Source organism: Musa acuminata, chromosome BXJ3-4 (genome assembly GCF_036884655.1).
Source record: "Musa acuminata AAA Group cultivar baxijiao chromosome BXJ3-4, Cavendish_Baxijiao_AAA, whole genome shotgun sequence".
In the NCBI taxonomy this organism is placed as follows: Eukaryota; Viridiplantae; Streptophyta; class Magnoliopsida; order Zingiberales; family Musaceae; genus Musa; species Musa acuminata.
Genome location: NC_088352.1, coordinates 579,730 through 603,763, shown reverse-complemented (window position 1 = coordinate 603,763; position 24,034 = coordinate 579,730). Strand labels below are relative to the sequence as shown.

The 24,034-nt window shown below is 38.1% G+C and overlaps 2 protein-coding genes across 8 annotated transcripts; one reads left to right on the top strand and one right to left on the bottom strand.

Moving 5' to 3' along the window:
• Positions 1–3,127: 3,127 nt before the first annotated feature.
• On the top strand, positions 3,128–14,601 carry LOC103980418 (nuclear transport factor 2). 7 transcript variants are annotated; one of them, XM_065149182.1, is made up of 11 exons: positions 3,129–3,298; positions 5,672–5,722; positions 9,318–9,367; positions 9,455–9,592; positions 10,387–10,693; positions 10,769–10,995; positions 11,288–11,453; positions 11,528–11,649; positions 11,725–11,790; positions 13,681–13,744; positions 14,200–14,601. In XM_065149182.1, exons 3-11 carry the CDS (start codon positions 9,320–9,322, stop codon positions 14,484–14,486), a joined length of 1,425 nt encoding a protein of 474 aa, XP_065005254.1. In that variant the 5' UTR covers positions 3,129–3,298; positions 5,672–5,722; positions 9,318–9,319; the 3' UTR covers positions 14,487–14,601. The 7 variants fall into 7 exon arrangements, with proteins under 7 accessions (XP_018680631.1, XP_065005254.1, XP_065005255.1 ...); XM_065149183.1 differs by lacking the exon at positions 5,672–5,722 and adding an exon at positions 4,685–4,732; XM_018825086.2 differs by lacking the exon at positions 5,672–5,722 and having other exon boundaries at positions 3,128–3,298; positions 9,318–9,384.
• A 4,672-nt stretch (positions 14,602–19,273) lies between these two features.
• On the bottom strand, positions 19,274–23,099 carry LOC135635066 (LRR receptor-like serine/threonine-protein kinase RPK2). Its single transcript, XM_065145898.1, has one exon. The coding sequence runs from the start codon at positions 22,872–22,874 to the stop codon at positions 19,500–19,502; it is 3,375 nt and encodes a 1,124-aa protein (XP_065001970.1). The 5' UTR covers positions 22,875–23,099; the 3' UTR covers positions 19,274–19,499.
• Positions 23,100–24,034: the final 935 nt, after the last annotated feature.

The window sequence follows — 24,034 nt, the reverse complement described above, 5'->3', positions numbered from 1 at the left end:
CTGTACAGTAGGGGTTGACATTATTGAATCAAAAGATTTTCATTTCTCTTGTTGTTTTCTCTTCTAATCAAATTGTGTAAAGGGTAGGTGACGTGAGTGAGTTTTGATTAAAGGATTCTAAACCATCAAAGTTTGTGTGTTCTAAAGATTAAAGGGAAAGGAAAGGAAAGAATACGTTCATACTATAAAGAACTAAAAAAGTTGGGTGGTATATGTTGCATTTATCCCAATTTAACAAGTCTAAGATCTTGGATTAAATTGGTGCCTAATCTTATTTATTTTAACAATCGACCGACTGACTTAGACTTGTTGATTTAAAATTTAAACATGATATCAAAGTTAAATCCATAAAATAGTGAGGATGTCAAAATAATATTAAAAAAAACCCTATGTGTTTTTTTTTTTTTACTATGTCAGATTTTTATTGCACCTTTTTGCACGTCCAAATATTTCAGGATTGATAGTTTATTTAATGCTCGTTGTTCTTATTTCGAAGATCTTATTGAAACATCTAAGCAGTTTTCTTTTTTTTTTCTTTTTTTTTTTTTTGCATCTCTCCCTTCTGTTGGCCATCTTTGAATTGTCATATTGTTGTGTGCGAACAGTCTTACGGTGGCTTAATTATTTTTCTGAAGTTAATATGGATTTGCTTCTACAATTTAGATTAGTTTATCTAATTTGTAAAATTTCTTTTAACAAATTTAAGTGATAAGATTGATATTCGTAGAAGTAATTTTTATTATAAATTTTAAAATGGAAAGACTCGTCAAGAATCTAACCCATTGAAGATTTAATTTTTAAGATACGATAAATTTTAAAAATTAAATGAGGTCGGTTCAAAAGTAGTCCTTCCGATTGCCATCTTTCTCTACCATTATAGTTCTATAGTTATTGATCCATTCATCTGCTCGCCATCATAGCTCTTTATCTTTTCTTGTCTGGTGTTGTGAAGGCTTCCTTGTCTTTGGCCCCTCCTCTATTGGAGAAGCTGACGAGGAATGCCTATCTTTCGATCCTCCATCTGTTGAGGGTGTTGGGAATCTACTTTACAAAATATTACTTGTGTGATGATAAGGTTATTTAATCTCGCATTGATTAAGGAGTATGGGAACCAAAAGCTCATAAGTCCGTCAGGTCTTATTTACCCTTAAAGGTATTTTTTGGAACTCACATGCTTCGAAAAATTAAAAATCGTACTCGATGCGATGGTAAAAGGGTGTCGTGGGTGAAATTACTTGTTTGTTATAGCAAAGACACTATTTTTTATTTCATATATTTCTACATTTATTTTTTAATGGTATCACGCTCTCATTCAGTGCTATGGTCAAACATGAGGAGGAGACTATGAGATAACGAATAAAACATGAGGCGGAAACTATGAGATAGTGAAAAAAAGCCTTTGGTGTTTGACCTCGTGCAAAGTTTCTTTAAGAAATCTCCTCTTCTACATATTTTGTTTCCAAAACTTAGAAAGTCTCCTCTCTACCTTTAGTTTTAGATTTAAAGAATAAATTTTTTTATTTCATTTTTAATTTAAAATAGATGCGATTTTAGTGCTTACATATTGTCCATGGTCTTTTCGTGGTAGCTCTTCTATCTTTTTCTATAATTTTAACCAAATATTGAAAACTTTCCCGGTTTGGATCCAACACCATGGATTACCCATGGAATATTAGAATAGGGAATGAATTTTTGGGCATCATAAATGCATTGGGTCGTCCGCTAAAGATCGAGGACTCTTTGAAAATAGAATAGGTAGGTATTTAAGGGTTTGTGTTGAGATCGATCTCACCACTCTTCTATGTAAAGCATTTAGATTGGGAACCAACAAACTAGTTTCTTCCAACCTTGTTTGTACTAGAATTTGCTTATTGTCTGCTTTCTATACAGGAATGTCGGACATCACTTAGCAAATATCATTCTTCTTTAGTGAAACGTGGTGTGGAGGAGGGAATGTTGGATTCTCCTATCAAAATCTCTCCTACTTCAACTATACCTTTGGTGACAAGAGATCTACAGGTGCCATATAAAGATTGGAACATCTTCAAACCATAGATTAGGGTTCAACTACGCTTGTGTCGATGGTGACAGTAACCCCTAGCATTGGGGATGAAAGGAGGCTTAAGCTGGTCCACTTATGTCTTCAAGTAATACTATTAGAAATATCTTTCAAATGCTTTCAGTTTTTAGGAGGGGTATTTTTTTTCAAGTATTTGAGAAACCTGATTGTTCCAAGAATGAGAAGTCTCATATAACATATTATCAATAAGATTAGGAGTTGGTAGGGGACTTGTTTATGGAGTTGCTAATTAATTTTGTTTTGAACTTTATTCGTCTCTATTCGTTAAGATACCGAATGTTATCCTTGATAATATTATAATATTTATTATACATTTTTTTTTGGGAAAGTGAAGAGAACTGTTATAGTTTACATCTCTTATATTAAGTGGTGGTTATAGGAAGGTTTGACACTAAGGACCTTCGTATTATGAAATTTACTTTGCATCGAAAAGAGAATATTATAATATTTAAATAATTTCAAAGGCTTGTTGGTTGATGTGGTTAGTTCTAAGTATAATTGTGTTGACCCATTGGAATTTACAATTATCTTCTAAAGATAATTGGTGTTAGAGATTATTTTTAACTATTTTTAAAAAAATTATATGACTGTTTTTTTTTTTTTAATGTTTGTGGGTAATAATTCTACAATTGGAGCTTTTTTAGTTCCTTGAGTTTTAGATTTAGTAATTTCTTTTAAGCCCACTTTCTCTAATGTTAAGTTGAAACAATAGAGGGCAACAGTGAAGGGGCAACATTATTATTTAAAAAAATATTTTATGAGAAATTAAAAAAAAAGACACTAATTGAGAATTTCACCAAATTAGAGATTTTTTTTAAAAATTTATCCCAAATAAAATCATATAAATAAATATAAAAAATAAATTTTAAAAATAAATAAATTAAGTTTTATTTTATAAAAGACATAAATCATTTCAATTTGTCACTAAATCATGTTTTATATTACAATAATTAAAATTCCGTATAGCGACTCACACCGAACCTTAATATATAAGCGATCAACACTGAACATTAAGTACAGGTGACTCACACTGAACCCCTACTAATTCCCGTCGGTGCCCGCACGAGCCCCAAAAGCCTTTCCTTCGTGGGCTCTGCGGCGCTCGACGCTTCGCCTTTCGTGCCCTCTCTCTCTCTCTCGCTAGATTCTTAGGGCTCCGATCGAAGCGGAGCTCTCCCCTCGCCGCTTCCTCCTCCTCTTCTCCCGATCCTCAAGAAAGTAATCTATTTTCCCCTACTCTTTGCGATCCATGCATTTGCTTGATATCATTTTCTTTTTGAGATTCGTCGTATCGATCAATTCCTTCGCTCTCTTTTTGTGGTTTCTCTTGACGGTTGATTTCCTCCGACGGAGACATACAAGGGTCTGGTTTGGTCACCGGTCTTAGAACGAGTTGAAAGGAAACAAAGAAAGGGTTTCGCAGCATGTTTTTGTTGTATTTGCTGTTGGCACGCTGACGGGTGATTTGTTCCGCTGGATACTTTTGATGGTTCGATTTAGGGTTTTGAGTTTTAGAGGTTTTCGTTCCCTTACCGCTTTTGCCCGCGATTTGATGATTTAGGTTTTTGGATCTGATTTGTTGTACCTTGATCTATTTACGACCGTAGGTCTTCTTGGTTCTAAAAGGCGATTCTATTTGCATTTGGGCTTTAAGTAGTTATTGTTATTTAATGCCAGTGGAGTCCTCCTATGGTGCGTACGGAGGTGAAAGTGGATGTTTGGTTGTTTGGGTTTTGCTACGTTTGATTTGCTTCGACCTCAGTTTTGTGCTACGATATGTCCAAGGGGATGGTGGTTTGGCCCTTTTGTGAGTTGGCCCCCGGTTTAATACGGTTGTGCTCACGGTCTCTTGTGGTCTCTTATGGTTCTTGATCAGTTATTATGCCCCTTCTGGGGATCATGAGTACAGGCTTTGAAGGATGCTTTGTTTCTTACATACATCTGCATGGGTAAAATTTGGTTCAACACTTTGGCATGCACTTTTTAGTTTAAGGGTGCCAGAGAATATCGTCGGACCACAAGTAAATATATATGTATAAGTATTTGGAGCACAAAAGCGGTTTTGCTTTCCTAGTTTACCTTGATCTATTTATTTTTGACTTAGACTATTGGATAGCCTGCTGTTACTGAATTTTCTGATTTCTTGATATTATTTTCTTTCAGATTTTCATTTTTCGGTTTAAAGGATCCTGCAGATTTTCCTTTCTTTTTGTTGGTTTTATGTACACTCTCAATTACAGTGAACTAGGAAGCACATTTTCCTTTTGAATTTTGCACGTCATTATACAGATTGTTCCTTTCTATTGGTTCTAGGATTGAAACTGCTCTTATGTTGCATATGTACTACTTGTGCTGTGATCTTATTTGCTGCCCCTCTAGTTATTTGTTTAAGAAGCCAAGAAACATCGAAGTTTGGTTGTCTCTTTTTTATATTTATATATTTTGCTTATATGGATGATGAACATTATAGTTCATTTTTTTTACTATCCTATTAGTATAAGATGAACCTTGGTAGATTTCTTGCTTTTGTATGTTAATTGTCGTATTACTCTTCGTATTATCTTGGGGATTGATGATACTTTTGTTTTATTGTCACGAACATAGCTGGTTTTGCCTAAGTCGTGCGGTATCTTTGGGTGTCTGTCCGCAAAGGTTAGTCTTTTCGAAATCTTCTATAGTCTCTCAGGACCTACAAAAGAGAAAGTAGGTTAAAAAAAATGTTTCAATCGGGATCTACAAGTAATCATTTCAGTAAATATTTTATAAGCAATGCAAATTATAAATAAACATTATAAGCTCTAAACGATCGTACAATAAAAGGGTCTAAAATGATCCATTATAGATCGAAATTCCTATAAGTGCCCATGTGACACAACTTTTGTTCACAAGTAGGTCACCAAAATAAAAAAAAATGAGGTTGGTAAGTCTACTGGTAGTTTTTTATATGTTGTGTAAAGCATAAATAAAATTTAAAGACACTGACATATATAAGCATTACATCGAACATTTTATTTATAATTTTGTTCGAGATATTTTCTCATATTTATTTCTTCGACGTTTTTGTTGAAATCCTTGATAACATTGCAACTTTCCGTCTTTGTAAAGTCTTTAATCTTTTGTTCCAATCGTAATGCGCCTCTTGGCCACCCAATTGCTGTTGTTAAGTAGTCAAACTTTTAATCCACTATGTTGTTTTAACATGTTAATGACTTTGATTTTAATATGGGGTTTTTCGAGTTGTGTATATCTTTATTGTTTCCTGTGGATTTTTCAGATAAAGAAAAGATCATTCTTAGTATGCGTCGGTCTCTCAAATAACTTATGTCGTTTGAACTAGGTGTATGCTTGTTAGAGCTTTAATAAGCATCGTGACATCGTCATGTAAACTTTTGAAAATTTTGGATTCTTCCTTCATAAAATGTGTCTATCGACTTTTCTTTCACTTAGTTTTCATTTTCAAGAAAGTTTGCATCACTTTCGCTTTCGATTGATATTTTGTTTAAAACTGAAGCGGATAGTTTACTCTTAGTAGCACTGATTACAATTGGTGAGGATTTGATAATTATTATTTTTTATTTGTTTTTTTGTGAGGGTTTTTGAACATTTGTAGAGCTCCTTCGCTGGATATATAAGAGAATTTAGGTATTCGGTTTCGCCCATTCTATTAAAAGTTTGAGAAGACAAATTATTTTGATTTTGCTTGCCTCCTCGAGGGTTGTAATCTATGCATCGAGTTGGTTATTAGCATTTATCAGCTCTTTGCTCACACTTCTAGAGCACTCGTAGTATTTGTACTCATTGCGTTTAGTAAGTTATTATGATTTATCTTCTCAATGCGATTAAACTTTTAGAATATAAGAAATTTTTATCCTAAGTTTGAGTAAGTCTCTAATAGTTTGAGTCGTTTTCGGGATTGTATCGTCTTCTTCATCAACCCTGTCCTATACTCTTTTGAGTAGCAGAGGTACATAACCGCATATTACTTGTTTCGTTTTTTTTTCGTGCACTCTTGCATCGACCTGAAGTTCTTAAATTTTGGCTATTTTGATGAGAAGCTAATTAACACCAGTCTTACGAAACTCCTTAGCCTCTGCTATCCACCTCCTCGACTATTTTCACGATTAAGCGTTTTCCTTTATGAGACTAGAAGATCTATAATTTCACGGAAGTCCTGTATCTGTGCTACCATAGTGTTGTCCTGCTTAAGACATTACTATCCCTTGTCTTGCATTTGTATCCCTTTTTTCGTGATCGATAGATCTGCCTTTATAATACTGTGATACTCTTCCGAGTCCACTTCTATTCTAACTGATGCTTGATTTTGGTTAGCTAAGTCACTTTAGACTTATCGTTGTTCTCTCGCCCCTTTTGACATTCTGCTTCAACATATTTGTATTCTCTAAGTAATTCTCATTGGTCGATAGAAAGATAGACTGCAATTCTCATGAATGGCCTCTGTTATCATATTGTAAAGTTCGCACCAATTCTGTTTTTCTTAACTTCTTTGGTAGTAACATTCGTTTACTCGGTCTTTTCCTCGAACTTGTCGATCTCCCTTACGTGAATATTGTCTCTAAAGCAGTCCAACTCTCGAGCCGCACTAATTGTACTTTTGCATTATCAAAGTCCATCACATGAGACTCACTAGTATTTGCATTCGAATTTTTTCCTCGGTGCTACGACAGCCTCATATGCTGATGACTAAGGCTTTCATCTGCGGTATAATGATTTTTACTTATTGAATTCATAGCCCTTCTTATCATTGTGTTGTTCACCGAAGTGGAGCTCTTAGTAGCTCCTGATCATACTTTCGTATGATATAGTTCCTTATGGGACTAGATTCGTGTGTATCGGATTGTCACGAACTCTTTCACTACGATATGCTGCTCCATGTCGTCTCCTGGTGGCATGTCTATTGTATTTTGATCCTTGTGGGATAAACTAGGATTTTGATAGCTCCATGTGTGGCTTATGCCAACACATCACAAGGCCTCTTCCATTTTCGATTGTGTTCGATCCTTTGGCAATCGACCTTCGTCCACTTGCTCTCGGGTCACACATAGATGAAAACACCGCTTTAGGATATTTCGTCGACTAGTAGCTCCTGAATTATATCGAATTCGTTGAAATTGGTGCACCATTGTCTGGATTTTGGGCCTCTGCCCCTACTAGCATAATCATCGCTGCGCATCGCTTCATTCATGACAACATGAATGATGGTACTATGACATATTCTTCAAGAGTGTTCGCCTCTGTGTCCTCTTGCCCCAGGCCTCCTGAACCTAACTTCGCCTCTGCAAGTTGAGTCGTCTTTGTTCTTTCGTCAAATGCTTCTCCGAGATAATGTGCATGTACCAAAAAGCTCCCTTCGTCTTTGAAAATTTGCAAGATGAGTTCGCTCTATCAGAATGAAGGACTTATGAAACGACATTATCCCACTTTTGTCTCTACAATAGTTTATGTCCTTGAACTTTATCTAAGGAAAGCTCTGTGCCTTCGCTCTATGTTTCATCGTCTATGTCGGCTCGCTTCATGCGACTTGGGTACTTCGTTAAGTTACACTCAAGTTGCTCTGCTCCTCGATTTGTATTGAGTTGATGATTGTCCTTATGCCCACAATTCAATGGGTTAACCCTCCATTGAGTCCGATCTCCATATTGACTCAAAGTGTGCCTTCATTTGTGTTGCCTTGGGTCGCTCCCCCACTTGATCTCGCAATGCATCATCTCAAGCGAGATCATGCGACGACTCCTTGCCTCTCGCTCGGTCCGTTGAGCTTTGTGAAGTTGTTTTTAGGTACTCCTCAACATGTGCGATCCGTTGCACATTGTTCTCTCCCTTTGGAGAGTTGAGACTTATCCCTCCTGGCTATATGTCCCGTTGGAGCAACTTCTCTCTTCGTTTCCTTCTCTTTGAAAGTTTCAGAAACCATCACCCCCTTGGACTATTTCATATTTCTGAATAAACTGTATATTGTTCTATCTCCCAAAAATGCACTTGTTAGATTGCAACTCCACGTCAATATAGCTCTTGTTGCACCCCTCAAGGCCTAGCAACATGCTGAACTCGTTGCACACTTCAGGCTCTTACGGACGTATCATTCTCATGCCGAAGAGAAAGTTTTAATGCTCCATGGCGTGGAGTTTCGGTCGCCTTGGGATGAGCACGAACACTATATCGTTCGCATAGAAGCCCTTGCATGAGTACCGAATTCTTCGAGTTTGCAACTCTTTCGGTCACTGAACAACCCATTCCACATTGCATGGTCTTATTTTTTACCAAGCGACTCACTTGCCTTGAGCACCATTAAGTATGGTTGTCAACGTTGAGCAATAGCTCAAACTCGGCCATCCCAATCTTTGTGTGCTACGCATTCTTCCTAGCTTCTTTGTCCTCGTGGTGCCCCTTGCGCGAAGGGTTGACCATTCCTTTGAATGTCAATCTTAGATGCCCGCTCTTCTGCGCGATTCCTTTTCCCTACATCTCCATGCTCGTTTTCCCTCAAACCGTCGCGCGTGTTGGCTGCCCTCAATGTAATCACGCTAGGTCCCTCACGTTTGCATGTCAAGTGTTTCTATGAGTGCTTGTCTCGCTCTGATACCATCTGTCATGGACTTAGCTGGTTTCGTATAAGTCATGTGGTACTCTTACGTGTCCGTCCGCAAAGGTCAGCCTCTCCGAAACCTCCTATGGTCCCTTAGGGCATATAAAAGAGAAAGTAGGTTAGAGAAAGCGTCTCACTCGGGATCCACAAGCAATCATTTCAGTAAACAATTCATAGCCAATGCAAATTACAAACAGACATTACAAGCTCTGAACGGTCGCACAATAAAGGATCCAAAATGATCCACCACAAACTGAAATTCCCAGAAGTTCCCATATGACATAATTTTTGTTCGCAAGCCTAGGACGGCCACCAAAACCAAAGAAAATGGGGCTGCTAAGCCTACTAGCAGTCCTTTATATGTCGTGCAATGCATAAACAAAATCGAAAGACACGGAATACATAAGCATTATATCGAATACCCCATTTATAATTTTGTCCGTGACACTATGTTAACTTATCTCTGGGTGTTAAAATTTGTGTGTGTACTGTGTAGCTCTTTCAGCAGCATGCCGTTGATTTATGTAATCTGTTTGAAGATTTTCACAAGTCTCCATGTCATCACTATTTGCATTGCAACCTTAAAGATATTTTCACCCTAATAGATGTTCCTACTGTTTTATGGTTTTACAGGCATGGCATTGCCAACTGCATCTCCTGTTTCTCCTCTGAGTCCACAAGTGGTATGAGTTGGTCCTGTGTGAGTTCCTCTTCCATGAATTTGGTTTTTTGTCACCTTAAATCTGACGTTTTGGTTAATGGCTTCGCAGATTGGTAATGCATTTGTTCAACAGTATTACCAAATTCTGCACCAATCACCAGAAATGGTTCACAAATTCTATCAGGATTCAAGCATTGTAAACCGCCCAAATTCTGATGGAGAGATGACTTCAGTGACAACAATGCAAGTATGTTTATCCAAAAACAAGTTGTACTACTTCAGTTTATTTATTTCAGAGGATGCTTGAATGCTCTTTAAGATTCAAGAACATGCTTTAATTGGATCAGTGAATCATTTGAATGAACGAGTATGGAAAGATTTAATGATTGGCTTGCATGAAATAGTCACCAATGCCTTTAATAACATGGTTCATGTTTCTCTTTTTGTGTTTTTTTCTTCTCGTATTTATTTTGAATTTCTGTTTATACTAATGTATTTTTCTGGTAGTTTATTAGTTTGTCCTTATGTCTTCTTGACAATGTAATTCATTTTTCTATAAATTCTTCATTCTAATGATGTTATATTCTATTCATTATTAGTGATGGAAATGTAAAACCTGCAAACTGCATGAACCCTTTGTTTAAGTAACACAAAACAGAGTATTTATAAAATTTGTAGATATTTTGTTCACATTATCCATCTTTTGTGGATTGGACAAGTGGAGGTAGAAAACTGGAATCGTATTATGATTGGTTTGCATTATGGTTTTTGCAGCTAGTGTCTTTGATGGAGGGAGAATATGGAGATTTTGGATAGAAATTTTTTCTAACCAGTAGTTTTTGTTATTTAAGCTGTGTAAAAGGATGACTGCTAACCTTGCTATATTTTGTTTCTTTATATATATTATATTATTATGTGTATGGTTTGGATTATATTGTTTCATTTTATGTCTTTTTATCATTAATGATTCCTTACCAATGCACATTTATGTGCCTTGTAAGATTGGACTGATCTAAATGTACATTTTCAAATATGGAGCAGGCGATCAATGAGAAGATAATGTCGTTGGATTTCAGAAACTGTTTCACTGAGATAAAGACTATAGACTCACAACTGTCTTACCAGAACGGGGTGCTTATTGTAGTGACTGGGTCGTTTATTGGACAAGAAAATGTCAAGAGTAAATTTGCACAGTCATTCTTCCTTGCACCTCAAGAAAATGGAGGTTACTTTGTCCTGAATGATGTGTTCAGGTTTTTGAGTGAAACACAGCCAAGGGAAATGAACCATTTTTTGAGTGATGGCACAAACGATGATGCCCTCAAGGCTCCTCTAACTTCTGATACAGGTACAAAATTTGATCTATAAATTTAGCTTTATTTTCTTGCTTATGATAACTGACAATTTTTTATATTTTTTTCAGAACAAAATTTGCAGGAGTATCATGATGTGGAAACTCTACAAACAGAGGAGGATGGTGACAATATGGAAGATGTACTCAACCAATCAGAGGATGGTGGTTCAGGTGTTGAAGATGAGGTTGTTGTGGATCTTCCAGCCAATGCAAGTGAAATTGATTCACAGACAACTCACGAAGTGATTGCTTCTGGGGCTCAAGATGATGTGCCTAAGAAGTCTTATGCATCAATTGTGAGTTAATTGTTCTAAAAAAGTTATGTGGACTAAAAGGTGGTATCTAGTTTGTACTTTTTTTATATTTTGCCTCTTTTTTAGTGATCAAATTGCATTAAAAGTTCTTTTCCTTGTAGTGTTGTAGCTGTTTAGTTGATGATATTTTTTGCAATTTTTTTTAAAAATAGCTTCTTTCTATCTGTCAATTGTTGCTGTTTTCTAGGAATTTTAATTTTGTTTAAGAGAGTTGTTTACCTCTAGGAGTTGTTTTATTACTAATTTATTTTGTTAAATTTAACTCTACTGTCAGGTTAAAGTGATGAAAGGAAGCCCATCACCGGCACTGGTTCATGTGACTCCTAAGGCAAAGGTGGCTGCAGAGAAACCAGTGGTTGTTTCTCCAACACCAGCTACTGTCCCTGAAACATCTGTTCCTGCTATCAATGATGTCCCTGAGAACAAAAACAATGTTGAAGGTATTTCTAGAATCAAATGTTCTACTTTTCTTTGAGACATATTCTCCTTACATGTGTACTTTCTTATTTTGTAGAGGAGGGTCATTCAATCTATATCAGGAATTTATCTCCGAATGCAACAGCAGAGAAGGTTGAGGAGGAATTTAAGAAATTTGGGCCTATTAAGCCCGGTGGCGTGCAAGTCAGGAGCCACAAGGTTTGGAAAATTCTGGAGATTTTGTTAAGTAAGTTTATTTGATAATTACAATTTTTGCTTCTTTTATATTTGCAGGTTGAGCGGTACTGTTTTGGTTTTGTTGAGTTTGAGTCGCTGAAATCCATGCAAGCAGCAATTGAGGTATTATAGTTGGACTTTAAGTAGACTGGATTTGATTTTGAAGGTTGTGTGTGTTTGAATATTATGTTGGTCGGAATAAAAAATTTATATAAACTTTAGAGGAAGTCTGTTTCTTTCATGAGAGAATATTTTAGACACATTATCATGTTTTACCATTAGATACTCTTCGGTTTTTGATTTTGAAGGTCATGTTTTTATTGAATATTTTGTAATAGAACTATGTGAACTCTAGATAAGTTGTTTATCTCACAAGAGAAACCTTTGAGCCAATATCTTGCTTTACCGTTAAATATTTTCTGCCCCAGCTTTTGATGTTCTTGGACAACACCTTGTCAACCTAAAATTGCCTCATCAGCCTACTGTCATTTTCACTTAAGATTTTCTGCAGTGTTAGATCTGCAGTGGTTGGAGAATTACTTTGGTATTTCTACTCTGTTTCATCTGTGCTTCAGATTTCTTCTTATGATATGACTGACTGGGGGGCCTGGTTCAGTGTTTGGACATTGCTCTAGATGATTATTGTTAGTTTTTGTTAGTGTTTGGACATTGCCCTAGATGATTAAAAGATTTGTTTAATCATTTTATTACAGCGGGAGCTACATAGTGATTGATGTATACTCTTTCTAATGGTACTAACAAGAAAGATCTTTAAACAGAATTAGTAATCAAATAAGGCGGTAACTTTTTCTTTTGATTTATGAAGATGGCAACTGACAAGTAAATAATTAATTGTTGTCAGGAATACAAGTGGTAGAAGTGTGATCAAACAAATATCATGATTCTTGAAAAACAGGAATTGTTAGGTTTTGTCTATTGGAATTCTTACTAAAAGTTCAGTTTGGATCAGTGTAATCACAAGGCGCTCGGGCACTCGTCTAGGCACGTATAATATAATTAAGGATGGCTGGATAACATAATTGGTGGGCACTTGCATTGCTCCTGCGGTATTATAAGAAAGTCAACAATAGGTTTGAATATTTTTTTAGCTTTCAAAAGTTAATCATCACGTTTTGTGAAGTCTATATTTTTAGATGAATTCTTTTTAAGAGTTGAGTATTTACTCTAGAATTCATCTGCCTTCATCAGTAGACATATATATTAAGAATTTCTCTGCTCTTAAAGAACTAACTAGTTGCTTCAATTTTGCTAAATTTGGGGAAACTGAATTGAGCTGGAAGTGCTGAAGGATTCTTTTGCTGTGATACTGAGGCTATATTGTGCTCCATGTATCTCTTGTAATAGGAAGATTTATCTGTTGCCCATGCCCTCTGTAGGATCCAACCTGATGTATATCATATGTTTGGCAATGGCCAAGGGTTTACTGCATAATTGGATGGTTCTTTTGGTCACAATAACCCCTTTGTAGTGGTTGTAAGATTGGCTGATTTTGGACCTCTCTAGTACAAGTCGGTTTAAATATTTCCAAATATATAAGTTAGAAGAAAAATTAAGTTCCATTGATGAGAAAAATATACTGAAAATGGCAAGGATGGCCATAGAGTTGATCATATGCATGTCAGCCCCAATTGTTACATTTGGCTCATCATCATGCCTGTTATGTTCTTGAATGCCAAATGCCAATGTGATTCATGCTCAATGCAGCTTGCAATTAATTATGAAATGTTGAAACCTAAATCAATATTCTGAACTGATTGCACATGGACAGTATGACTGTGTTTGCATATTTACCCATCTGAACACTCAGTTGTATGTATATATGGGATAACCGTGTTTGGGCCTCCATATTTTATTAGTGTGCATGTGATGCATGTGTATGTGAAAGCTTGTATGAAATTTTGGTTTTTTATAAAAGTCATTCTTCTTCCTTTGATCTTTGTTAGCATAATCTCTTTACTGATAGTTTATACTGGACTTGTTGCAAACTCCTAGGCATCACCGATCACGATTGGAGGTCGTCAAGCTATTGTTCAGGAGAAGAGAACAACAACACGAGGCAAGTATCGCCTTTTCTTCATCTAGTTGATTAGTGTATATTTTGCAAAATCTGTTTCATTATTAAAATTTTAATTTCTGAGCATGACATCTGCCTGCTGTTCCTGCATGAAACTACTGTGGTTTCATGTTCCATTCTTTTGTTATCATGAAGTAGGATTGTCAATTGTCTATAATTTTGTTCATTTGCTAGAAACTTAACAGTTTGAGGACATTGAGCAACTTTTTAATTTTTGTTTAGAATTTGATATCCTAGCTTGATCATCAGCCTTTTTTGCCATCCATGCAGATAGGTCATCTTTCAAATTTTATTATATTATGATTTATTTCATTTATTGTTTGTCTTTTCACTCGTTTTGTCCTGGACTTTCATTTATTATATTATGATTTATTAACTGGTGGTGTTAATTTCGCTGGGATAATAATTTTTGGCTTTCTTGCAATTTTGAATGATAGCAGTTGTGAATGGTGTGGTCACCAATAGCAACAGCGGCAGCGGTGGGCGAGGGCGCTTCCAGTTGGGAAGAGGTGCTTTCAGAAACGATAACTTCCGGGGACGTGGAAACTTTGTCTCCAATATGGGCTTTAGGAGGAATGAGTTCAGGAACCGGGCTGAGTACTCTGGACGTGGTTGGGACCCGACTTCCGGTGGGAGTAATGGTTATCAGCCGCGAGCCTTTCAGAATGGGAATGGCATGGTCGGCCGCCCTAGAGGACCCAAGCCAGGTGTTGTTTCAGCTTAGAGCATTTGATGATTCTGCCTCTTTACAGTAATGGCAAAACAATCTATTTCTTGATTAGGTATTTGATCTATAATTGGAAACCTTATTGGAAATCAATTTTTGTCTGGGTTTTTAACTGTCGGCAATAGTTCTGTTTTCTCTTTATCTTGGTGCATCTTGTACTATTTTTTAAATCAAAATCTAGGTAGCCCGTTTCATATCTTATACGAGTTTTCATTTTGGAGAGTACATTTGAGATCTTCCTCAAAGCTTATATTGGTTCTCTTGCATGTGCAACTTGATTATCTTTTGCACAAGTTTTTGTTGATTGGATATTTTATTGTTTTGTTACTTGTAGCTGCTAAAGCCATCATTTATCAATTTTAGACATTAAATGTATGGCTTTTGACTGGGGAGAAATTTCAGACTCTGGTACACAATGTGCTTTTAATTAATTGCTTCCATTTGGATCATGTAGTTGAATTATATTGTTGGTCTCAAATAAAATATCATTGTTTATAAATAATGTTCATGCTTTAACTTTTGTGTTTTTTCTTCTTGTCGATGGTATCATGAACTAATATTTTTTTTCCTGTCAGTATATATAGGTATTTGTTGTCTGATTTACTTTTTCCAGCAGACTTAGATGTTTCTGCAGGTTGCAATTAGGTGCCAATTGGTTTGGGGATAAGAAATCCGTGGATTTCATTAGGTCCATGAGAGTGTTTGGCTGCATGTTTAAAATTTCAACCTGAGATTTTTAAATGTCAAGATATTTATTCTTTGGTTTGAGGATATTTCGTGCTCATTAATGTTAATGTACATTTTGGTTCTTGTATCTGAATGGAACTACTAGTTGTAAGTGATTTCTCAACATTTTTTGTCATTGTTATTCGTCCTTACCCCGGATGATCCTCATGTTCCAGCTTTGACAAATTCATATCGCATCTTCTGTGGTAGAGATGTTTTGCAGACGAAATTATAGATTGTTTTCTCTCGTAGATTGATAGCTTCCTGCTGATATATAATTTTTTTGCCAAGCATTGCTCCCCGTGATTATCATTGAACTGTTTTTTTATTTGAACCAATGGTTTTTCTTTTTAGTGCTCGCTCCTTTATACCTTCTGTTCGCAATGTTCTTTAATTTTTCAGAATTTTTTTTTTCTATTTTCCTTTAAAGGTGAAATATGTCAGGCATTTACCGACTGGAGATAGAAAATTATCCGTACCATATTCGACAAAGAAAGGGTTTCTGTGGCCCATCTACACACTAAATCCTGATACAGCTGCACTGCATTGTCATCTGCTGCGTCACAGAGTCCACTTGTGACTGAAGATGAGCATTAGAGAAAGCTTCTTTACCTCTCTCTAAAAAAGCCACACATGAATAGAAGGCTTTACGTGCGTCATAAGAAAATATACTCGCTTGCATATACAGAAACAAAGGGTGAATCCAATGCGTCATAAGAATATATGCAGGGCAGGAGGCCACACGTCTCCTATTGATTCAAACCCGTGCTAGTCTTGTCACCTAGGTTACGATGAAGCATCAGCTCAACATACTTTTAAATGGTTTAACTAGAGAAGACTCACTCCCTCTACATCTCTCTGACTTCACCATTCTCCATCAGCATCAGCAATAGGCTTGAGATCAATGGGCTTTTCCATCTCGGGCTCAGCAAAACAAGATGGCAATCTCGGTTTCACACAAAAGCCACAACAAAAAGTTAAAAAGGCTACACAACCAGAGTGAACCAACAACATGAAGAATGAAACTCTCAGATCACAATCTCAGTTTGGCACAAGATCTACAAGAAAGGAACAGATTGGACCAGCAGAGTGCCGTGCCAATCCGGAATCCAAAAGCAAATGCGATGGTTTCAAAGACCGCGACTCAAGTCATGAAAATTCCCATCAAATTAGATGGGAGTTGAGCTAAATACTAGGATCAGCTTGGTTGAAGCTTGATTTGTTTCGGTATATTGAAGTCCAATGAATACAATTCTACTCAACTGGTTCTAATTAGGTGAAATATGGCCCTGTAATTAAACTACTTTCTTCCAGTTAGGCTACTTCAATTGTTCTAGTGCGCTTATTGATGAATGGGATGGCGTGATGAAACTTTTAGCTTCTAGTTCTACGTTATCACCCTTTGACATCTTAAGAGAAGACATGGGTTTTCTGGTTAGACCGTTAGCTGTTATAGACTCTGTTGACTGTTAGCTGTTCAAAAGCAGCTCTCTTCCCTTTTCTAAGTTTGAGACTAGCAGTGAAAAAAGATTCAACAAAAACACATGCACAGGTGTGCTTCTTGTTATTGTTTGGCATTAGATACAAAAACTAGATGACTAAAATGAACACAACTCGATTACAAATTCTCGTGTAAAGTCAGACGAACTAAAGATAAATCAATTACCAGACATAACACTAAGCACAAATAAGACATAGGAAGTAGGACCACATCCATGTTATAATGCTGTCATCTGCAGCATCCATTAATGAAGACTTTCTGCTCTTGGTTTTGCTTGCGACTCGACGGTCTTACCAGTTCATGGAGTCCAGTTAGGGTTCAAATTTGGCTTGAAGTTCAAGATCTAATACTAGGTCTGGGATCAATTTTATAATGAAACTATTTTCTATATATCTTCTTTCCTTATGAAATTTTTTCCCTTTCCAATTCCAAACTACAAAGATCAATATCATCACAAAGATTAATTAATTTAAAGATACAACTAATTGCAACATGGAATAGTTATTATCCAACCTGTCTTATGGCAACATGTTTGCTTCTTTTTATTTTCACTAGTTCTTCAGAAGATTCACATGTTTAGAATAAAAACCAATATCATAATGAGCACATAAAAGAACAAGGCAGAGACTGCTACAACAAAAATGGATCTACTGGTTGACGCTTGATCCTTGTATCACAAAACACATCATATGCTATAACTGAAAGCGCAAAAGACCTAGATATTTAAAGGAGGATTGGGTTCACTGTACGATGAGAATCACAAGTTTGATGATGCAGAAATGATATGTCACAATCAAAACTAAGAGTTCTGGATAGCATAGATTCTCATAATCATCTCTCAGTAAACTTGACAAGAAAAAAAGCATCGATTATGAGACCTATGAAAAGTGAAATATTATCCACCTTGTGCAAGTGCCCTTAAAAAACATGCACAACAGGCCGAGTGAAGATACTAAACATTGCCATGACAGCTTATAGTGGTGAAATTGTTGATTTACATCTTGTGAAGTACAAGAAGAAAGCAATTGATATAATCCACCCAGGTAACCCAGGTAAAGGATAAAGAAAATTTTAACCGCTGTTGAAATCCAAACCAAATAAAAAAGGCGTATCTCCCACAAATGATATAATACAATGCAAGAGGTTCCCACCAATGCGAGGTCTGGGAAGGTCAATCTTATCTCTAAATATAGAGAGGTCATTTCTATGACTCAAACTATGATCTCTCGCAAAGAAGCAACCTTACTATTGCACCAAGATTTTTTATCTCGTATCGCATATTGGTCCCTAGTCGGATCGGTACGAATCAGTTGTTACCAATGTATAGATGCATGATACACTAGTATGTACCAAAGACTTGAAGAGGAAGAAGGAAAAGAGGAAGGAAGGTATGGTGATGAGGAAGAGGAGGAAGAATAAGGAAGAAGAGGAGGTAGTAGAGGAAGAAGGAAGAAGAGGTGACAGTGGAGGAAGAAGAAGGAAGAAGAGGAGGCAATGAAGGAAGAGGAAGGAAAAAGAGATGATGAAGGAAGAGGAAGGAACAATAGAAGGCGACAAAAGAAAATATATAAGGAAAAGGAAGAAGAGTAAGAGGAGGAAGAGTAGGAGAAAAAGCATACTTGAAGTCGATGATAGGCGATGGGCGATGAGCGGCAACAACTCACAGGTTTGTCCGTGAGCAACTATGGGGAAGAGGGCTTGTAATCCTGTTAAATATTTTTTTCCTTTTTCTATTTGTGGAACTGAACTATCCAAAACGGGGGAACGAGTTCGTGCCTACCACTGTACATACCACCCATTACGTAATGGTCCAAGCAAAACCATCACCCACGATACCAATGCCTACCCTCAAAACGTGAATTATGTCTAAGCTTGGTAAAATAAGAAGAAATGCAACATAAGTATAGGAAGTGACGAAGACATCACATTTAAGGGAACAATAGTTGATAAACAAGGTCAGTTCAACTCTAGGGCCATGATACACACACTTCCTACAGTTTCTTTCTGCTAAAGCAAAACTTAGTAGAAAATTTTCCAACTAGCCTACACTGATGGCTGAAACTTTAAAATGTTAGCAGATGCATCACAGATCATAAAGCTGACAAAAAAATTGTTAGGCAGAAGTATTACCTTTACACTTGTTTCCACCCTTCCTATGTGAGCCTTCCACGAACGTATGTCAGCATCACATAGTATCCAAAAGAAACACGACCTATGAGTAATGTAATTTTTCCAGAACATTATAAAGCATATATATTTTCTTCCAACATCAATAATCAAGGTCAACACATTACTTTTATGATATTCATAGAAGTACAGAACAATAACTTGGTGAAACAACTAATTTCATTTCTAGCTATCATGGTAAATTTTTTAGTCAAGGATGTATGCAAAACTCATGTGCCTGACAAAAAGCAATTTATTAAACATTTGGATTCCGTAATGCTCATGTATTTTGTATGTCTCTTGTTATGGCAGAATAATCAAATATCTTAGTAGCGGAACCACCTAAATGTGTCAGTTACCAAAGAAAAGTTGGAAAAATACTTCACAGAAGTCTATGAAAATTCTCTCTCAATTAATCTGGTTAATATACAACTGACCTTTTCTTGTTTCCTTTGCAGATATATCAGTGAGCCTCTGAGAAAGGACTAAAAAATTTTATAATTCACTGGCAACAGCTACAACTTAGCTTCTTCTTGAAGGTGATAAAAAAAATGGACCACTTAAAGTCGAAATTACAACCAATACTGAATGGGTTAATCATGCAGCTAATATTGGTGCTAGCAAGTAGGAGGCTGAAGTTGCTTTAGCTGTTGAACAACTTGCTTCATAGTCGGTCTGATAGAAAGTGAATCAACTGTACACCTGACAGCTAAATGCAATGTGTCCACCAAAGCATCATGAGGCCCAACATCCCACAGCCCTTCCATGAAGAATTCACGGGCCCGCCCCTGGCGGAGTAGCATGCAAGCCCAAGCAACAATATTAAAGCCATTTCCGTATGGAGAAAATGAAGGATCCAATGCTTTTTTGTCTGATATCAACTCCATCAGTACCACACCGTAGCTGTATACATCAGCCTTATCAGAAACACGACAAGTCATTGCATACTCTGGAGCAACATAACCAAAAGTTCCAGCTACACCGGTAGTTGCATGTGTTTCTGAGTTGCCTAGAAGCCTTGCCAATCCAAAATCAGAGAGATAAGCTTTGTAATTGTCCAACAAAATGTTGCTTGGTTTAACATCCCGGTGGAGGATACGGGGCACACAATGGTCATGCAGGTAAGCAAGTGCACATGCAATATCCATAGCAATTCTATGGAGTACCCTCCAATCAACAGCTCTTTTGTGCCTTTCCTGTATAAACCTCTCAAGATTTCCTCCTGAAAGGTAGTTATAAATGAGAAACATTTCCTCCTCACTAAGATGATACCCTATCAAAGTAACAAGATTTGGGTGGCGCAATCTCCCAAGTGTTTTAATCTCTGCATGGAATTGTTGTACTCCTTGAAATCTTCCTAGAGAAAGTCTTTTTATGGCCACTAATACTCCAGGTGAAATTTCAGCCTTGTAAGTTGCTCCAAAGCCTCCATGTCCGACGCAATTGCTTGCATTAAAGTTGCCAGTGGCTCGAACAACACTCTCAAAAGTAACTGGTGCTCCAATATCTGTGAAAAGTGTAACCTCTCTTCTTCTTGAAGATTGGGCTGCAAATCTTGGCGCACATTTTCTTGTGTATATGTAGAGGACAATTAAAGCTAAAAGAACAGAAACGACGGCTGCTGCTGATGCTATTGAAGCAATTTCTACAGTGCTGAAACCAGTATTGTTACTATCATTTGTTGGCCTTATAGGTGAAGAACCAGTGTAATCCTGTGTGCTGCGCCCTTGCCGGCCAGAAAGTGATGGGACAGATACAGTATTTACAGGACAAGAGTGGATCAAAGGGTTTCCAAGAACACTATCACATGTCAACATACTGGCGTTCATTGGTAATGGCCCAGACAAGTTATTGAATGACACATTAAACTTTGTTAAAGATGTCATTCTAGCTAAATTCAAAGGAATTGTTCCAGAAAGATTATTGTTGTCGAGAAGAAGAATAGTAAGATTTTTCAGGTCGACAAGGTCAGTGGGAATTTTCCCTGAAAGATAATTGGAAGAAAGATCAAAATACTTAAGATGATGCAATTGACCGAAACCAGCAGGAATGTTGCCTTTAAGATTATTCTTTCCCAGTGAGAGATACTGCAGATGCTTCAAATTCTCAAACTTTGCAGGAATCTCACCTTCAAGATGGTTTCTGCTGAAATCTAAACTGATAATGCCTTCCAAGAATCCAAAACCTTGAGGAATCACTCCAGTAATATTATTACGAGAAACATCGAAAACCACAAGAGGCAGGCACATGGCACCAACTTCTGTTGGAAATTGTCCAGAAATCCAGTTATTACTTAAGTTGACAATGAACGCTTTGACCTCATTGCACTTATTAAATATGACATCACTTAATGGCCCAACAAGATTATTACCATTAGCGAGGAAAGCATAGACAACCTCCTTCCCATATCTATCAGTTGAAAGTGGTAAAGATGGTAGGACGCCAGTGAACTTATTTTGTCCAAAGTTATGGAAAACTGTAATATCATCACCAAAATCATACATATCCAACGAGATTGCAGCCAGTGTTGTATATGAAAAGAATGAAGAATACCCAGATCCTAGGTCATCTAGCAGCAACTTTGATGAAGGGCAAGATTTCAAGTTAAAGCTTGGGATGGAACCAGACAGACGATTACCACTAAGATCAAAAACATCCATACAAGGGACAGGAAGATCCTGATCCAGCCAACCTGTCAACTTGTTTGAGCTCAAGTTAAGAAATTTAAGATTCTGGCACTGACCAAATGCTTTGGGAATACCCCCAGTGAAGAGATTTTCCCCTAGATTAACAATTTTTAAGCTCTCGCAAGTACCCCAACTGCTTGGAATCTCCCCTTGTAGCATCGCCTTCGGTGCCCATAGCACTCTAAGATTTGGCAGGGCTGTGATATTCTCATTGATCCTACCTTGGAAATAATTGAACTCATCAGCGTCAACATTGCTTGAATTAACAGAAAGAATTGTTGGATTGTACGGGTTTGAAAGAACGATAACAGATAACTCAAAGCACCCTCCAAGTTCAGCAGGCACAGGGCCACTCAGACAGTTCCTCGAAACATCTAAAACTTGGAGCTTTCTCAACCGGCCCAACTCTGGAGGAATAACATCATCCAACAGATTAGATGATAGTATGAGTGAGCGGAGCTCACTGCAATCTCCCAAGCTACGAGGAATGCTACCGACCAGAATGTTACCGGACAGGTCCAAATGCTGCAAACTCCGGCAACCATCTCCCAGCTCATCTGGAATCGAACCACTGAGCTGATTCGAAGATAGATATAGTTCTTTGAGGTTAAGAAAATCGCCAACGAAACCAGGGATTGTGCCATTGAGCTGGTTGCCGGAGAGGTGCAGGGTTTCCAAACGAACATAACTAGAAAGAGACAGTGGGATCTCACCACGGATCAGATTCGAAGCCAGGTTCAGCACTCTTAAACTACGTGGTAAATTCGATGGGAGAAAGCCGGAGAGCAGGTTGGCTTCAAAATCGACCACCTCGAGCTTCTCCAATCCCCAGATCTCACTAGGGATCTCGCCACCGAAGGCATGGAACGGAAAGGAGAGGACTTTAAGCTCCACAAGCGCTCCAATGCCGGGGCTCAGCTTTCCGGACAACCGCCTGCAGGAATCCGGGCAGCGCCGCCAGAACGGACCGGACCGAGAGCAGGACGAAGGGAAACGACCAACATCGGTGGAGATGTTGAGGGCCACGACCCTCGATCTCGCGTCGCAGGAGACGCCGGGCCAGACACAATGGTCGGAGCCGGTTGCGTTGGACCAGAGGGCGAGGAGACCGGCGGGGTCGGAGACGACAGAGGCCTTGAACTGAAGGAGGGCAACCCTCTCGGCCGAGCGGGAAGCGGCATCAAGTGAGGACGAAGAAACGACGGCGGAGGCGGAGGCGGCGGCGAATGGGATTATGAGGAGGAAGACACGGACTAGGGAGGTAGGAGGAACCCGGCAGCGTGGCATCGCCAGCGTCCGGCGCATCCTAAGGGGAATCGGAGCCCCTACGCCAACGTTAGGACGGAAAAAGAAACCCCAGCCCTGGTTATCGACGGAGAGAGAAAGGCGGAAGAGTGACAGACGACGGAGACTAAAAAAGTAATTTGCCAGAACGAAAGGGACTTTTTTGGGAGAGCGCTTCTTCGTCGTCTTCTTCTGCTTCTACTACTACTACACTCGACTCCCACTCTTTTATCTTTTTTTCTCATCTAAAGATACATCTTATTAGAAAACACACATTTACACCCCCAATCAACCGATAGGCCAACCCGAGTCTATCAAGATCTCGTGGCTTGCGAAATGGGTATCCAGAAACCGCGTCCATTCTCTAGGTTCCCACTGCTTTGCTGCTGCCGGTGCTCACTCCCACCGTGGACAAATCCAAACGGGCACTACTGAAGGCACCCACCGTACACCCAATTTACAGGGCACCCAGGAAGCGGGGCCCACTATTCGAGCCCGTGAGCTAAAATTTGAGGTGTCGCAGACCGAATGTGAAAAGCGAGTGCCGCTTCGCTTTTCTTTGTCATTTGGAAACTGCATCAGTCCACGCGAGCGCTCGCGTGGGGCCGTCAACGCGTCGGGAAGGATAAGAATCGGAAGACACGTGGCGGGTGGCTCGGACGACAGGGTGGGCGTGACGCCAGAGTGACATGGGCCGTCGATTGGACCGTCGGATTTGGATATGGGAGCTGGCATCCGTTTGATCTCATCTAGATTGATTGAGGTGAGGTTGATTGTTAGGAATATAATCTTATTTTCTTCATCTTTTATAAGTTGTGCACATGTTTTTTTTTTAATTACTATTAGATATTACATTACAATTTACTATCATCGGTCGTCACTCAACGTAGCCATTTGAGAGGTCACCGGGAGACATTAATTTGCATACCTTGTTAAAATCATAAACTTTAACATCACAAATTTGGAAGGTAAATAAAAGCAATTGGTGCAATCAAATAGTTTCGATTAATTTATGGAGGTAAGTAGGTAGGTACCATCTCCAGCACCGACACCTCCCAAGAAATGAGGCAGATCGGATGGTGATAGGTGCTTTCGATTGGACGACACATTTCACACGTTCAATCGGTGTCTTATCCTTCGTTGTTAACTAAGTATAGTTATGTCCTTATCACAAAAGTGCC

Coding starts and splice junctions, on each gene's coding strand:
- LOC103980418 (XM_065149182.1), top strand. CDS start 9,320: ATGGCATTGCCAACTGCATCTCCTGTTTCTCCTCTGAGTCCACAAGTG. Junction 9,368..9,454: donor CTCCTCTGAGTCCACAAGTG/GTATGAGTTGGT, acceptor ATGGCTTCGCAG/ATTGGTAATGCATTTGTTCA. Junction 11,650..11,724: donor TGCAAGTCAGGAGCCACAAG/GTTTGGAAAATT, acceptor TTATATTTGCAG/GTTGAGCGGTACTGTTTTGG.
- LOC135635066 (XM_065145898.1), bottom strand. CDS start 22,874: ATGCGCCGGACGCTGGCGATGCCACGCTGCCGGGTTCCTCCTACCTCC.